The sequence below is a fragment of the Phoenix dactylifera genome, chromosome 7 (assembly GCF_051530095.1).
Source record: "Phoenix dactylifera cultivar Ajwa chromosome 7, Ajwa_hap1_PhDact_Kaust_v1.1, whole genome shotgun sequence".
NCBI lineage: Eukaryota > Viridiplantae > Streptophyta > Magnoliopsida > Arecales > Arecaceae > Phoenix > Phoenix dactylifera.
Genome location: NC_143196.1, coordinates 1,899,747 through 1,917,231, shown reverse-complemented (window position 1 = coordinate 1,917,231; position 17,485 = coordinate 1,899,747). Strand labels below are relative to the sequence as shown.

Below are 17,485 nucleotides of genomic sequence, written 5' to 3'. Positions count from 1 at the left end.
TATTTAAAAAAATCAAAGAGTAATAAGTCTTGAAGCGCATTTTTTGAACTAGATGTAGAAGGCTGCAACTTGAAGAAGATTTTATAATTTTCTCAATACTTTATCTAAAAAATATATATCTCAAGAGAAATTGTGTAATTTGTTGGATGATATCTCATAAATATTGTAGACAAAGCTACTTATTCCTTCGGCTCAAATGTTGAAATGATTGGGTTTAGAAATTTGGCAAATTTTTTTTTACCAAAATGGTTTTATCATTAGAAATGTCATCTTTTCTTATAAAATTAGATTTTTTTAATTACCAAATAATATAATGGCTTCATTATTTATGATTATTACATTATGTTGATCCTTGTAACTTTTTTTTAGGACTAATTGGCGCCTCACAGCGTATAAGTTGTTACAAATTTTTCAATTAGAGGATAAAGAGCATGGAGCAACATGCAAATGCACCAAACCTCGGACCCACGTTAAGACGCGGATTCAGACCCTTATCCGACTCCGACCCCCCTCCTTCCGAGTTCCGGTCCCACCGTCGCCTCTCCTTGAATCTCGGCAGCAATTCCCACGCGAATCCCGCTACTTCTCCGCCCTCCTCTCCGACGGATGGCAGCCGCCGGGCCCCGCCGGAGACGGGATCCGGCATCTTTCCCTCAAGATCTCCCCCACCGGCGACCGCCGCTGCCGCCCCTTCGACCACCACGTCGCCGTTCTCCGCCTCCTCCACACCCTCGACTTGGCCGGCGCGATCCGGTCCGTGGCCGACGCCCTGGAGTTGCTCCTGGTGGCGCTGGAGCTCCTCTTCGATGACTGCGTCCGGTTTGTCGAGGCCGTGCCGTGGACGGAGGAGGAGGAGGGGGTCCTCAGCTTGATCCCCTTCCTCCACGAAGAAAACTCCCGGGATCTCGTCGCCGGGGTTTCACCGAAGGCGGCCGCCGGAGATGGGGATACCATGCCGGAGGAGATGCTCCGCGGCTTGATCCACTCGGCGATCCATGGCCATCCGAATGTGGCCACGGGGTAGGCCTTCGTGGCGAAGCTATTGAGGGATTACCCCAGCCTGGGTTTACCGCGGAGGGTGTTGGACCAAGCCTTCTTGTCGAGATCGGAGACAGTGAAGGAACTACTAGGGAAGTATGCGAACCCGGATTTGCGGGTGGCAGGGGATAATGATGAGAGGGAGGCGATTCAGAGGCTTAATCTGCACGCAGCCATGACGAATGCGAAGCACCTGCATTGGTTGGTAGAGAGGATGTTCGAGCTGAAGGTGGCTGATACAGCGGTCAGAGTGGAGCGAGCCGGCTGCACTCGCTGCTGACTTGCAGAAGACTTTTAGGGGTGACACATGGAAGAATATAGCAGCAGGGCTTCCGTCGCTGGTCACAAAGTGCACTTGCCGGCTCGCCTATTCGGTTGCTTCTGGGTCTACTCTGGCTCCTCGAGAGGTTTCATCTCTGACATCCTTGTTACATTACTTTGTGCCTTTCATTTTAGGGAAAAATTAATAGTATCAAACAAGTTTAGTAGCATAGGAGTGATGAAACTAGAAATGGGAATTATTAAGTTTTGGAGTGGATTGATATAGGAGTATAGTGTTGAATGGATGCAGTGAAATGTAAATCTGAAGATATTTTGGGGACTTGGCTTTGGATTGGGAGTGATGCTAGGTAGGATCAGTATAACCGACTAACACCAAGCCGATAGGATAAAGGATGTTCATAATTTATGTCAATGAGAAAAATAAACGATATCTTTTTTTTTTTGGTGAAAAAATTGATACTCCAGCTGTTTGATCATGAATTATGCAATTCCAATCATTTTATTTTGCCCCTTCATTTTGAGAAGATCTATCATTCTAACTCTTATTTTTCACCATGTGGTTTTGACATTGTTTATTGAAATTGTTGAATTTATTAGGGGCTAAGCTCCTTTTGCTATATGGTGGTGCCATATCTAGCAAACAAAACCATGGATCAAAAATGTGACATGGCTGACTGAAAGAATGGACATTTTCCCTACGGACCTGGTAGCTCAGTAGATTCATCATAACACCAGGAGATGCAGGAATCCCACAAGAAACACTTGTAAGTTTGAATGAAAATTAATCCACACAAGGAGAGATTATGAGACATAATATAAGATTGAAAAAGGTAACAAATTATCCAGGCTGGCATGCTTTGAAGAGCACCATGCAACTAACCTCCAAATTTGGGAAAAGAATAATCAAATGCCTTTGTAGGAGTTGATGGAAGAATATCAAAGTTGAAAAAATTTAGAATCTTACGGTCAGAGCCATCTTGAGGTGGGTTCAGAACAGATCCAGGAAGAGCAGCAGCAGGCAGCAAGTCATAGCACTGTTTGGATAATCTGATGCAATCCAACCAGTGTAGCACCTCTGCATTTGGATCCCTCTCCACCACCACATCCCTCACTGTAATCTGTAGCATCCCCCTATAGATGGTGATCCTCCCCCTGACTCTAACTAGCTCCCCCAGCTTATCTCCCTTGCATTGTATTTTGCTGGCTGACCCTTTGGGCTGTACTCACACACGTTGTGTGTGAGCCGCCGATTTACCCAAAAAAAAAAAATGTGACATGACATATTACCTAGGAGCATAGTGAATTTGCTGTTCCTTCTCTTGGGTATTCTTGTAAATGTTTGGAGATTATGGTTTATAAAACTTAATATTAAGATATTAGTGCACAATCAAATGCATGCATCCTATTGACTGGGTAAATTCCTGGTGGCATATCATAAATAGCTATCTTCCATCATAACAACAGGAGCCAGCATGAATTCTAAAAGCTGCTATAATAATACATAAAAAAGGAACATTGTCATTAGAGAGGCTGGGCTTTATATATGCATTCTCTAGTTTTTTTTTTTCTTAACGCTGTTCTAGCTGTACTTTAAAAACATATTAATGGTGAGTCTAGGATAGTGAATGTGTAGTTAATAAAGGAGACATGAGATTCTTGTTTTCTAATGGGGTCCTGTAAAGTTAGTGAGGCATTTTTTGTTTTTTTCTGTTGGGGGTGGGAGTGGCAGGGGTTGCATGCTTGATGTCTAGAATCTATTTTGGACGGTGATGGCATAAGATAAATAAGTGGGGTAAAAGATTGAGTAGGTAGGTTTTCTAGGACATCTATGAATTTGGTAATCAATAGAGGGCCTTATCCAAGACTTTTTTCCAGATGAGAGAGGAAAAGGGAGGGGGTGGAGGGGTAAAGGAAACTGTAATTAAAAGGGTAACTTTTTCTCTCAACAGAAAAGCGAAATGTGGCTATCTCAAATTGCAAAGTTGAAGATTCATGAAGTTATATTCTTAAAACCAATGCTAATCTTCATTACTTCATTGATTCTCTTACAATTACTCCAAAGTTACTTAGTAATTAGTCTTATTTAAACATAATTTTCTGGAGTCCTACTTTCTTGATCACAAGTGTGTTCTCAGCTGACTTGCAGATATAAAGAAGATACAGGGAGAATAAAGTCCAAAACTTCATTTGTAAATTGCTTTCTACAATTTCGACCAGCCAGGATGCTGTTTACTTGTATATCCCTCCTTGTCCTTTTTTCCCCCTACACGTTGTAGTTCAAGTAGTGCTTCTATATGTTGTAGTTCAAGTGTGCTTCTGTTTTTTGTCTACCAAGAGTTTCCTATTCTTAAATTAGAGAGCTACTATGTCACTCCTAAGCAGTTACAAAAGATGCCTCTATTATGTGGATGATTATGATAAATCCGTGAAGAAATTATTTGTACTCCAATGTCTTAATGGTTGATTAGAAAAATGTCAAATTGAAATTTTAGACAAAACCTCATGACAAGCTAAATCTTGACCAGTATATAACTATGATACCATTCGAACGCTGATCTTGGTTGTAGATCTACTGTCAGAAATTCTACGGTGATACAATAAGATGATCTAGTTTGCATCTGCTCCTCTTGGTTGTGGAGAATTCACCATTAAGTTCTTGGCCTTATACAATTGGGTGACCTATATTGATTCTTTTGTTTCATCATATAGAAAATTTGAAGATGCTGACCCATGAACAATTACAAGTTTGCTACTCTGGAAACTTTTAGTTTTGGGTCTTACACCTTCTACTTGATCAATAAGGACTCGTTTGGTTTGTGGGAAGAATTTTTCCTCATCGGAATATTTTTTCTGGAAAGCTGATTTTTGAGAATATGATGCCTAGAAAAATGATTTTGGTTATTTGGTTGCACATCTATTTCCTGAAAAAGTTGTATGAAATATTTATTATACCCTTAATAAAGGGAAAGACCTTATCCATGGGTTTTGATGGATTAAGGGTAGTTTTGGAAAAAAAAGGATCCCAATTCCCAACTGGTGGAAAAGTGATTTTCCCATGTCCTTCATGAGTATTTTTTTCATAAAACATGAAAATTTTATTTCCATGGGAATGCTATTTTTCTATCTCTCTTCTTTGAAAACTCCAACCAAACAAGAGGCATTTCTTCATATTTTCTATTGACCACACTTTCCTCCCTCCTTTTCCTGCGAACCAAATGTGTCCTAAGTATTTGAAAAATTTGAATGCATGCACATGCCCTTTCTTGCTACAACATCTTTAATTCAAACCAAATAAAGTTTTGGTACTTGCAATTGTTGCATTCTTCATGCCATCTTTGAACTGAGGTTCTTTCGAATCTTGCTGAATTTCCTATCTTCCAAGGAATAAAACACTTTGAATTTCCTACCGGGAGTTCTGCCATTTCCTCTAAAGCTTAAACCACATGACTAACCTTCCATCATTTTCCTTTATCAGTATTGGTCATCTGTTTCAGTTAGCTCCAGCCGAAACTGACCGAACCCAAAAATATTGATCAGTTTCAGACCGGTCTTGTCCGAAATGGATCATTTTTGGCCATGGATCTATGTGCACATATGGGCATTCATTGATATGCAATGATATTTATTCCATAATTACTCATGCAATTGTACAACATTCTCATTTATGCTACTAGAAACTGGATTATGTTTCACCATTCTTTTGATGGCTAAATTATGTTAATCTTGGCAAATTCATTGTTGTAACTTCTGTCAAGGCATATTGTGTCCCTTTTCAGAAAAAAATGCCCCTTGCCTTGTAACTTTACCTTTTAACTGCATTCTATGTGCTTGTGACATTGCAACTAATAATTTGTTACTTCACCCAACATAGTGCTGCCCAAAGTTTCATTTATTATTTTCTTGAACTATATCTATTTGGAGTAATAACAAGACTACCTCAATTATATGGTCTTTGCTGTGCTCATCTTATATGTGGACCCTCTCTAGTTTCTAATGTCTTTATTCTGACCTATATGAGGGACTGCTGCTCATTGTCTGCTTATGACAATTCCACAACCTTAAATATTATATCTGCGGGAAGCTATGGAAAAGAGAGATTAGTGATTGATGTTTATTGCCTGCATGATTTGGGTATTGTAATTTTTACAAGTAATTCTGTGATGTGCTATGGTATTGGGCTATTATGTGTGAATATTTGTAAGACAAACTTTCACAGAGCCACGTGTATGTATGTATTCATGCATGTGTCTTGCATGTGTGCATATAAATAAGTTTGTATGTGATCTCCTTGTACATTAATGTTGCTTATTTCCAGCCAATTCAAGCTCAAGTCATTTACCCATTCCATTTCCTCTCTTCTGCCCACAAATTGTTTGGATGATATATCTCGTTGCTATGTTCGTAGAGTTTCTTCATTGGCACTTCTTTGGGTGTAGTATGAGTCTGCTAGGCAAGCATTCATGCATTACCATATCTATTCCTTGTTTTAGTGTATGATTGATTAGAAAATCCTGATATGATGACCTGTAAGTTTCTCAGCATATAATTCAATGATTGTCCTGCATATCCCTATAAAATTTTAAATTATTTATGCTTGGTCATTGATTATCTAATATTTACACATACTTCTATGGTATTTCATTGACAACCTGATGTCAGTTTTTTTTTTAGATGCTGAGCGGTATCGAGGAATTCCTGGTTAAGAAGTGGTTGTCATCATTTATGTTGGGTTAATATTTAGCATAAAACAGAAAAATCTTTGGAGCACAATGCTTCAGGTTTCAGAAATTTAGTTGCTCCTAAACTTAGACTTATTACCTGCTAAGCTATGCTTGAGTTGATAGTTATGCACTTTATGTTGGGGTGCCATTTAGCATAAGATAGAAAAATCTTTGGAGTACAGTGTTTCAGGTTCAGAATATTAGTTGCTCATGATCTTAGACTTACTACCTGCTAAGCTGTGCTTGAGCTGATAGATATTCATTTTTAGCAGTATAAAGTTCCTAATTTGAGAGCTTGATTATCTCAGGCAAGGATGAATTTTGTGAAAGGCTGGCTTCCGGTGCTGAATGTCTGCAGGGATATGGCTTGACATATGCGACCGGTCATAAATCTGTGCTCCAGGAACTGGAAGAAACATTTCTGAGGATTATATCAACCCTGCCCATGTCTGATGCTCAAGAATTGCTGCAGCAATGCCTAGGCTTCTTCATTTGATGATTGCCCCCATCTGACCTCAGCATTCCAAGCCTGGTTCAGGCGTGCAAGCTGGCGGCTGAATGATCGCATTGCTAGTTGGACTGAAACCTGCCAATTTATACAAAGCTACGACAATATTGTTCATGATGATCATGCCTTTCAGGTCAACTGGCATTCATATGTAGCTGCAGAAGCTGAAAAAATATGTGCATATTGTATCATATAAATTGCCCCATTTTGTGTTGATCAGTATGGATATTGATCAATTTTTACCTGTCAAGTGTGTACATGGCCTCTTCTGGAGACTCCAGTGTTGTAGATTGTTTTCTATGCTTTGTGCATAGTTGTTGCATGGAACTATGCTGACAATGGAACTGTACATGAGCAATTGCATCCAACCGCTGGAGATCAGATTTGAATGCTTTAATGATCTGTAAGAATGCCCCTAGTATCCAGCTTATTTCGATATTTCTAACACTTGTTTGATGAAATTCTCTTGCATTTCCGGGAGCAACAACAGTATGTTCTCCCAAACTGGAACCCGTAGTTTATGAATTCAACATGGCACCTATCTTATCTATCCATGCATGTCGTCTTATTGCTTCCTGAATTTGTTGGTTCTCTCAGCAGTTGCTATTTTTCGACCGAATCGCCTTCTTGCTAATGGTTTCAAATGATCCAATTGCCTTCTAATGTGTAGGACATTCCGCATGAGGCCAAGCATAACATCAGACACGTATGCACGGCAAACAGAACAGCAGGTACAATAACAAAAAATAAGAAATATTCTATATTTCTGACGGTTTGATTTTTTCTTTTCTCCCTTGTTACAAAATCCCCAATCCCCTCAACCAATCAAACAAAACCTCGTGCTTGCCTACAAACAATGGACGACCCTCCACGACATACAAGCTTTTCTACCAACCTTGAACGGGCCACCTCCTGTCAGGGTCCGGCAGCCATTTAGATTTCTTCTTCTCCTTCGTCTTTCCGGCGACGGCTTCGGTCGCCAACTTCGGCACGGCACCGTCTTTTCTCGAGAAGAGTCGGCTAAGAACTACCCAAGGTCTGGCCTTGCGCTGCTGCCGCCGGGGCTCGTCGAGGGCTCTCGTGGACTGCGCCAGCCTGCCGTAACCCGCGATCGCCGCGCATTCGGACGACACCGACTCGAGCACGAGCCGAGAGCTCCACGACCTGCCGACGATTCTTCTGGGGTAGGAGTCGCGCCGCTGCGCCGTGGAGCTTCGGCTCAGCTCCTCCTCCATTGGTTCTCCAAATTTGCAGGGCTCCTAGCTTCTGAAAGCCAACAGAGGAGAACAATTGATGGAAAGACGGACAAAGAGACGAGAGGACAGCCAAGAGCTGGGTTGGATGGGGGGAGGCACATCACGAAGAGTTCTGGTTTTATTTTCCGTTGACTCCTTTGTACTTGACCACCTACACCGCGTTTTCCTCGGATTGACCTTTCTTGCGAGTTGGGTTGCCGACGCCGTCGAGGGAAATTAGTGCCTTCATAAATTTCTCTGACGATTCCTCTTGGTCTTGGGGAAATTAGTCTCAAATTTAGGCACCCGAAGCTGTCTCTCGTGTATGTTGCAAACATTAGGGTGCCATCTATCCTTCCCGATCAACTCCATACTCCACATCTCCGTTCCTCCTTTTTTTTTTTTTTTTTTTCTTTTTTTTCGGCTACAATGGAAGACTCAGAGATTTTTTGCATAAATACATCCAAAATAAATAAATAAATAAATAAATTTCAGAGTCTTTCTAGGCAGCACCCTTTCTCCAACCCACAAGGTCTTCCGAATAATCAGCGACGTACAAGACCATCCAATTCATGGCATCATTAGCCTCTTTATAAACATGCTCTGTCTCAAAAGCAAAGTTGCTACTAATTATAGTCTGAATATTCCGCAGAGGGTGGCACCCGCTCACACCACCGTTATCCTCCTGAATCGAGTCGATTACTGTAGTTGAGTAATCTTCGAGCAGTATTGCTCTGGCCCGGTCGTGCATAACTCAGGCCAGCCCATATCACCCAAATTATTCTTTTGAAATGCTGGTTGTGGACATGGTTGTTCTTCCATTTCTTTTATTTCTTAAGTCGAACCATGTCACCATTTCATCTTTCTTAATCCTTCATAACCCATATGCGTCACTTGTGTATATCTCTGACCAGCTTCGGAAATGCTAATGGGCTTGGATAATGGCACAACGCACTTCCGTTAAGCTGGGCTAAGGTTAGGCGCCTGGACTAGCTTTGGCTGGGCTAGAATGTTGATAAGTCAGATTTATAAAGAAAAGATTTCCGTGATCAACCAATTCTTTGTTCTTGTTACATGGTCAACCAATTCTTTATGGCTCAGTTTGGACTGTAGATGAGGGGTGGGTTGACTGTAGTTCTCAACAATTCAGTCAAACCAGGGGAAAAGGGTCTTAGCGGTTCCTTAGGACCCTTATTTTATCCCCTTGATTAGTTCTTCCCTGCACAAATGTAGTTCGAAGTTATGGATGTTATTGTCTGCTTACCAAAGAGTAGTCATCATACGTTGACCATATCTTGTACTAGGTAATGATAAAATGGGTATAAAAACGATTATTTCAAGAATTTAATTTCATGTTATCCATGCTATCCTTCCTTATCCTACTAGCAGTCATATCAATCGGCATAACAAGAAATTATCCCTAACCATGCCTATGAATTAAATCTTTCTAGTCTCCTAGTTCCATAGCTCTAACTCTGTTGAGCAATGACTTGGCCTTTTCATTGTTAAATCCAGGGATCACTATTTGAGCTTGCCTCAAACCCTCATCCCCCTAGTTATGGTCTACTCAAACCTTCAGCACGGGCGATCGCCAACAACAACTCCTTGGCTGCAAGGTGAACATGTTTGACCCTCAACTGTTTGATCTGGTCAAATCCGAAATCACTGCTCATGAGTGTTATGGGCTGTTTCGCCTTTGCTTCCATTTGTTTTCATGGCCACAAAGCTTGCGAGGGCACGAGACTGGAAGCCAGTTATGGGTTGGGCTACATAGTTCAATAGAGTTGTAAAATTTGGGCTAATGGAGCACTTGATATAACAGGCTAGGCTCGCCTACAAACAATTTGAATCAAGGTTGGGGGCCCATTAACGGCCCGAGTTTGTTTGAGAAGTCTTGCCTAAGATCCAGTCACCGTCTCTGGCTTATTTCAGTGGAATCTTTTTTTTTTTTTTTTTTTTTTCAGGGGAGTGATATTGTCATAGCAAAAAGTAATACTTTCAGAACTCTTAATATAATGTAATAAAATTTGGCAATTGTATTTCTACCTTTTATTCCTGTGCTATCTTCTTTTCCCTGAGAGAATTCCTCTTGAGACATGCTTGGGAATTTTTGCAGGAATATCTTGTACGAATTGGAGAGAGAAGAAGCATGAGGGGTAAGGGAAGGAGGGAGAGATTGAAGGGTCGGCAATGACGAGGGAGACAGAGACTCCAAGAGAGTCTCTCTCTGTCCCCTCCCACAAGGTACAAGCTGTGATGAAGTCAGGTTGATGTGGGCTGCGTCAAAATGGGCTGTCCATTTCCAACTGGATTATAACTTCGAACCAGCCAGGGAATGCGGTATTTGGGCTGGGCTCTTTGGTTGAACTTGCTTTGATTGCCTGTAGGGGGCGTCCGGAGTTGGGACAGATTCGGCTCTGCTCCTCTTGAGGGTAAAACCATGGCTAAAGCATCAAGGGATCTTCTATAGGGGACTTCCTCCTTTGCAGCTTTAAATTACGATCCAACATTTAAGACTCATTTCCTTTTATGCTCCAATTAATAAAAGAGAAAAAGTCCAATTAGAAATCTGCCAATTGGAAATAGTGGAAGAGAACCAGTATACTATACTTATGTCCCTTCAAATATACATTTCCCTCCTTCGATTTCATGTCCAAAGACCTTAGTTAGCACCAGATTCAATAAGAAGACCCTCATGCTTACATCCTAGCATTGGTGTCGAGTAGCAAAGAGAGACTTCATGGAAGAAGGCCTCTAGCAGTTCAAATGCAAAGAAGGAATTTGGCAAGCGAACCACACCCTTCTACTTTTGGCTTGACATATGCTCGTGCTACCCATGCTAGTAGAGCTGGTATTTGGCTCGCTGGCGAGGTGAGTTTGATCGGGGGAGAGGTGGAAGATGGCGGTCGAGGTGATGGTGGTACCCCATGGGAAGAAACAATGGGTGTGAGGGATCAAGGATCAATGGAGGAGAAGGTGTTTTAGAAAGAAGTAACCGGTAGCACTCTATATTGGACTTGGAAGGCTTCCTTTTATGTGTATTAATATATTGTCGTTATTTTTGCATGTTTCATTTTTTTTTGTGGGGGGGAGTAGGATTATATGTTTCATATTTGGTGGCTATATATAGAAACATCACTTAATTATTCCTTGGAGGGCAACGCTGTAATGCCCTGGAGCCGGAGGCCCTAAAAGTTACGTGCATGGGCTCTCCATGACCAAATATCACTAAATGTAGGAACTTGATGCTTTATTGTTGCGTTCCTTGAACGTACGAATTACTGCACCAATATTACATGCAGGCAACCAAGATATTTCCTTAACAAATCCAAGCTAGCTCGATGCTTACAGCTTATACACCATACAAGACCACATGCAGAAATTACGTACTCTCGTGCGACAACTTTTTATTCGCATTAAACATCCCACCTACAACATTGGCCACCAAGGAAAGGAGCACACAAGCCTCGTGATTCATAGAAACACGCCCTCTCCTTCTTTTACTCGATGAGGGAGATCCTGCGGACCTTGATAGGAAGGCCTTTCTGGAACTCAGGGAAGGCGTAAGCAAGAGGCTGATCGGGCTCTGCCAGCTCCCAATCAAAATTAAGGACAAGATGGTGAAGGAACACGGCAATCTCCATCTTCGCAAGCTCCAACCCGGCACAGTTACGCAGGCCTTGCCCAAATGGCATGTAATTGTCAATCCTCGCAGAGCTTGTAGAGATGGTCTGGGGAAAAAGAACATATTGACAACGTACCAAGTCAGGCCTAGTTTTGAATCAAAGTGCTACTTATGACTAGCTCAAACCACTTCTTCATACATGAAGAACATAATAACCATATATATATATATATATAGGTGTCAGCCGTGTGACAAATATAACAGAAATAGAAGACAACGTAGTTCTCTAATGAGATTTTCCAAACCATGGATGAATCACCAACTCCACCCAATTTCACTTTCACTCGTGTGGATGCTGATGGGTACATAACTAGGCAAAACCATCCAATTATTTTTAAAGCCTAGTGGGTCCAAATAATATTGCCACTAAACGTTATGGGACATGGGTGTGTCAGTTGTTGTACCATGGACCGGAAGGGAGTGACTGCCATGTTACTGGGATCCACAGGCATCGCACGCGCCTTTGCATTGAAAAGAGCGAAATAGAACTTCACCCAAAAAGAAAAATTACTGGGATCCACAGGCATCGCATGCGCCTTTGCATTGAAAAGAGCGAAATAGAACTTCACCCAAAAAGAAAAATAAGTAGAATAGTACATATGCTCGGCGTAATTTACACAAGGGTAGCAGCACCATGATTTACAATTTTGAGTTACTAAAATATTTTTACTATATTAAAAAAATTATTAATTGAATCAGATCCCTACGTAGACTACTTACAAAAAATTATTACCCTTAATGTTACTTTCTGGTTGGATTGGTCCATCACAAACCTAATCCAGCTAATAATTGAGACATGGCATATACCATCGACCATTCACCACAAATGCCTAGACACGGTTGGCGAGGCCTATTGTGCTAATGGCAAACTTGATCATGTACCCAAAGTTTCTCTAAAGAGATGAAAAAGAGAAGTCGACGCATGAGCCAATATAACTAGCTCTTCAGGTAGAATGCGGATCAAGCAGACTCTTGACTCCAAATTCATAGCTTCGTATACTTTAAGAATATGATGAACAGAAAACAAGCAAATGCCCTTCTAGGGACTGGTTTGAGCACTGACCTGCCATCTCCATGGATCAAACTTTTGAGGATTTTCGTACACAGAAGGATCTAGATGTGCAGCTGCAAAGACCGGAATGATGCTCCACCCACTTGGGATGTCATACCCTTGAAGAAAAGTGTATGAGATGTAAGAAATTAAAGGTTTAAGAATGTGATAAGAAAAAAGAAAAAAAAAACTAATCTTGGAAAGAGTAATACTATGAATACAATCCTACGACATGCATTTCTTGTATAAGGGCTTCGCAGGATGATGTTTTTTTTTTTAAATTTTATTTTATTTTATTTTTACTAAAAATAGAAATATATTTCATAACATTTAAGGAGTTTCCACCCTCAAAGCATTGCTCTTTGACGGGCACCAAAACTTAGCTTACCAACGAAAAAACTAAAAGAAATATAAAGTTATCTCCATCAACCTTTAAACTGGACGTCCGTGTTTGCCTTCCTATGTACGAACTTGATAATGTTGCCCAACCGTAGAGTCTCGCTGACAACCTACACACATGAGGAGGCTGTATTGAGAGAAAGGGCCGGAGAGACGGAGACGGAGACAGAGACAGAGACAGGTGGCTTACACATTGGCTGAACTCCATCTGCTTGTAGTCTTCCCAAGTTAGAGCAGGAGGCTCCCCCCTTCGCTTCTTTGCGTTCACTATCTGAATGTGCTCTTCCTAGAATCATTAAATCAACACTAAATTCAGAAGACTTGGAACTGTTATAGTATTGCACATCTAAAAAAATGCCGAAATCACAAAGCTATGCGTTTTCCCTTTTTTTGGGCAGGAAGTAAAACTAGGATATCAGGACGAAGGACTAGTCTGCGAATAATTCCAAACAAAAGGTTTATCACTTTAACATACCCGTAGCTGCTCCACCGCTCTGGGGCTATCTTGGAGGAAGTAGATAGCCAAGGTGATAGCCGTGGATGACGTCTCATGACCGCCGAAGAGCAATCCCAACAATAAATCACCAAACTGCTCGGCGTCAAGGTTGGATTGCTCTAAAATAAAACCTAGCAGATCGTTTTCTCCGATCTCATCCGTTCCCTCTTTCTTCTTCTGGATCCTCTCGTCCATCAACTTCTCTATCGTTTTCAAAATGGTCGCGCGTGCCTTCGTCATACAAGAAAATACTACCAAACATCACAAATACACCAAAAAAGAGACTTTCTGTGTTTTCTTGAAAAGAAGTTCGTGCAATTAGCCAGGAATAACAAAAGATTTCATGGGGGAAAGAAATGTAAACGAGATGAGGAAAAGAAAGAAGAGAGAGAGATTAGTACTTGTGTGGCCTTTCTGTAAGCGGTTCCAGGGAGATTAAGAGGAAATGCCACCACCCCTTTCATGAAAGACATGTAAAGCTTTCGCAGCTGCTCCGTCTCCGGCTCACCAGGCCTCATGCTTAGTATGTTCTTCACCATAAGGTTAAATGTTACCTATCATGGCCCAAAAAGTCCAAGAATATTAAGGATGGATGCTAAAGAACTAAGACACCGCCTAAGATATGCCATCACAAGCAACTGGGTGCTTAATTGTATCACCTTGCAAGCCTCCTCTTTGGCAGGGAAGGGGGTATTCTCCCTCCATGTTCTTAGGTTCTGCGTGATGTACAGCTCGGAGTCCCCAAGGAAGTGCGCTCGGAGCCTCGCGATGCCCATGAAGTTGACGGAGAGCGACTTCATGTAGCGGTGCATCTCTCCGGTGAGCACCAGCATCGACGTCTTGCCGAGGATCTCCGACACGCTCTTCGGCCAGCTCGGCTCGAACAGCCTCCCATCATTCATCAGCACGAACCTGTTCAGCTCTGCGTCTGCTGACACAATCGTCGGCGCCCCGAAGAGGTTCGACTTGTAGATCTTCCCGTACCTGCCAGTCCAAACACAACATATCTATAAGATAAAATTCTCGACACTTTAGAGTGGAACATGTGAGTTTGTTTTGCCTTCAAGGTGTTGAGATTAAGTTAAGGGGTTCTACTTCTGCATGCGTTCTTCCATGTACTCTCCTAGACAAGTACACGGATGGAGCCTGCGGAAGGCGATGGTCTCTCCAAGGAGGGGCCATCCCATGCTTCCCGGTGGGATGTTGAGGCCTCTCTTCTTCCCGTTCTCATTGTTCCTTAGGCTCAGAGCTGCTACCGCGAGGACTAGCAGGGTTGGGAAGAGAAAGAAGAGCACGACCACGGGCGACATGGTGTCTACTCGCCCCCTCTCTTGCTCGCAAACACACGCTATGGCGATGGTTTGATAAGGGAGGCGGTGGAAGAGACATGGCATCAGTTTATAGGAGCCATGGGAACCGGGAAGAGACGACAGAGTCCGTGTGTCACATGTCCTCGGGAACAGTGGAAGAGAACGTGCTCCCGAGCTCGGTGCTACGCTTGGGATTCGAGTCACGGAAGCATCTGCCGCGTGATTCCAGCCATCCCTCTGTCATGGAGATTAATTTAGCGTTTGTAAAACTGTTCTCAGTAACCAGGGCAGCAAGTAGGGTGAAAGAAACCTTGATCTCACACTCGAGCCTCGACGCAACTTTGACTCAATCCATTCTTGAAATTAAGGTCCCTGAAGTTACACTGGGGGAAACTGCAACTCCGATGCGAACACTCCTCAACCTCGAACCAAACCATGAAATGTTTTCAAGCCACCATTAGCGACAACCACAACTCCATCGTGAACAGATGATAGAAGAGTTGAGATCAGATTGGAACGGCTTCCATGTATTGCACCACCCCATGTGTGGAACACGCAAAAAGTGCAAGTAATACGTCCATATTATGGATTGTAGATGCCCGCAGTGAACCAATATGGCTCGTAAACATCAGTTCAAAAATTAACGTTCTTAATATATATTAACTTGATTTATATAATTTTATTCTTATATCTTTAGTTTCTTCTTAAATTAAATCGGTATATTTATATTTTTCTTTACGGCCATTCCTTCGCTTCTCATGCCACGTCGGTATTACTTTGTCGCTTTTTGGCATATCTACTTTTACTGCTTCAATGGAAGAATCTATGAATCTGGATCTGGATCCTTATTTTTGGTCAACGTGAATCCAGAAGCAATCGAATTAATTGATAGTGTTTGGATCAAATTTATACTAGATCTTTCTTCAGGGTCCAAGTCCAGATTCAATACTTTCCACTGCTGACCTAGTCCAATAGCATGCCTTGTTGGGCTTCTTTTAATTACTATGATTTCCATAGTGCGATTGCATCTGTCAATAAATGCTAAATTATGCTTAGCTAGTTGTTTGGGAAGCATTTAGTATAGCGGGTTTAGTCGCTCCTGGTTCCGAATTTTGTAGGACAAGATGTCAGAGTTTGGAGCACTATTTGCAGAGCGAGTGTCAGGGTTGGTGATGTTTCCCGGGTTCTCCAGCGGGAGTCGGAGTCGGGCTCGGATTGTGGCTAGGTATGAGGTTTTAGGCTACACCAGAGAGTTACTTTGTTCATCTAGAAGGTGGTTTGGGAGCGCTTGCCGACGAGCTCAGTGTTAAGTAGACGAGGAGTGAGCATATTTCTCTAGTGCCTGAATTGCAGGATGGACGAGTTGGTGGATCATATGCTATTCTAATGTGTGTGGACAAGTGGAGCTTGAATTTTGTCTGAGGTCCCGCAGGATGCTTGGAGCTGGAGGGACTCTTTCCTAGAGGCTGTTCATCAAAGGTCTGGTATCTCTCAGATGTGTCGAGTGGCTATTAGAGCGTCTTGTATAGCCTATGAGGTATGGCTGGCTAGGAATGCTCGGGTCTTTGGCGAGCACAATCCGTCCACGCAGTTCATGATGGAGTGTGCTCGAGCACAGGCGACAGAGATCATTTATGCACGCTTAGATCATGGACATTTGATAGCTCGGAACATTTGGGGCTCCCATTCTATTTCGGCAGCTCTTCACATGGTATTATTTACTTGGGAGCCTCCACCTCTGAATTTCCTCAAGGTCAAATTTGATGGCTCAATCTTGAATGGAGGTATGAGGGGAGGAGCCGGATTTGTCATTAGGAGCCTGAGTTTTAGGATGGTGGCAGTGGGGGGGCTATCATATCTTCGAGAATGAGTTTGGAAGCTGATTGGTTCTTAGCCATATGATTTTGGGTGTTCCACTGTATTCACGAGTCCAACCCAAACATACCTATTTATAATGAACTTGATTTTGGATTGAATGGATCAAATCAGATTTTGCTAAAAATTTAATTAAAATCCATTTATTATGGTTGGGTTCGTTTTAGCTGGTACGGTTGCATCAGAATTTTGCTACTTCATTTTATTCTTTTGAATGGAAAATTGCTTGGATCTTCTACCATCCTCCCTCTTAAAAATAAATAAATAAAAATTATAATATCAATTAAAAAGACTTAGACTAGATTTTACTCAAAGATACAGGATATCCATTGTTGATAGCAAAAGTTTAGACCCAAAGCTAGGACATTTAAGTGGGTGTTGTTTGGCTTAAATGGAAAAACAAAATTTGGAGACGAACTCTGAGATGCGTTAAGTCGCATCAAGTAATTTTTGAATTATACTGAAGGCTGTCTCAAATAACCAATGCTTGATTTTGTGCTATTAGAATCATATCTTTGAGAGATCTTAATATATCTATAATGGATTTTGAAAATATATGATTTCCTCTACCCCAAAATATATGATTTCTAATAATAAAGTTTTTTCAGACTATGTAGACTGTAAAGAACTCTCTTTGCATGCTCTAATGATTATTGGGGACCACATTTATGCGGTCATTTCTATGTTCCCACTTGACAAATTTCGGGACCGGTAGCACTATGAATGCTAATAATTGAGAGGAAGATTAGGGGACCCCAGGTCCCCCATGACCTGAGGTGGCATGACATGGCACGTGGAATATAATGGCTGGGACCAAATAATGTTATTTACTGTTCATCTAGGATGGTTAGCCATAAAATGGCAATGGAGATATCGGCAAAATTT

At 41.8% G+C, this 17,485-nt stretch overlaps 1 protein-coding gene and 1 pseudogene across 2 annotated transcripts; one reads left to right on the top strand and one right to left on the bottom strand.

The window, feature by feature from the left end:
- The first annotated feature begins 358 nt into the window (after positions 1-358).
- On the top strand, positions 359-6,946 carry LOC103707650 (BTB/POZ domain-containing protein At1g63850-like; annotated as a pseudogene). Its single transcript, XR_015988453.2, has 2 exons — positions 359-1,445; positions 6,350-6,946. The product of XR_015988453.2 is annotated as a BTB/POZ domain-containing protein At1g63850-like (transcript).
- A 4,071-nt stretch (positions 6,947-11,017) lies between these two features.
- Positions 11,018-14,874, bottom strand: LOC103707598 (cholesterol 16,22-dihydroxylase CYP90G4-like). Its single transcript, XM_008792141.6, has 8 exons — positions 14,511-14,874; positions 14,075-14,399; positions 13,817-13,969; positions 13,395-13,646; positions 13,110-13,205; positions 12,951-13,029; positions 12,533-12,639; positions 11,018-11,515 (listed from the first exon to the last, which is right to left on the bottom strand). Exons 1-8 carry the CDS (start codon positions 14,807-14,809, stop codon positions 11,285-11,287), a joined length of 1,542 nt encoding a protein of 513 aa, XP_008790363.4. The 5' UTR covers positions 14,810-14,874; the 3' UTR covers positions 11,018-11,284.
- Positions 14,875-17,485: the final 2,611 nt, after the last annotated feature.

Coding starts and splice junctions, on each gene's coding strand:
- LOC103707598 (XM_008792141.6), bottom strand. CDS start 14,809: ATGCCATGTCTCTTCCACCGCCTCCCTTATCAAACCATCGCCATAGCG. Junction 13,970..14,074: donor CCAAAGAGGAGGCTTGCAAG/GTGATACAATTA, acceptor GGGCCATGATAG/GTAACATTTAACCTTATGGT. Junction 13,647..13,816: donor CTTACAGAAAGGCCACACAA/GTACTAATCTCT, acceptor TGTATGACGAAG/GCACGCGCGACCATTTTGAA.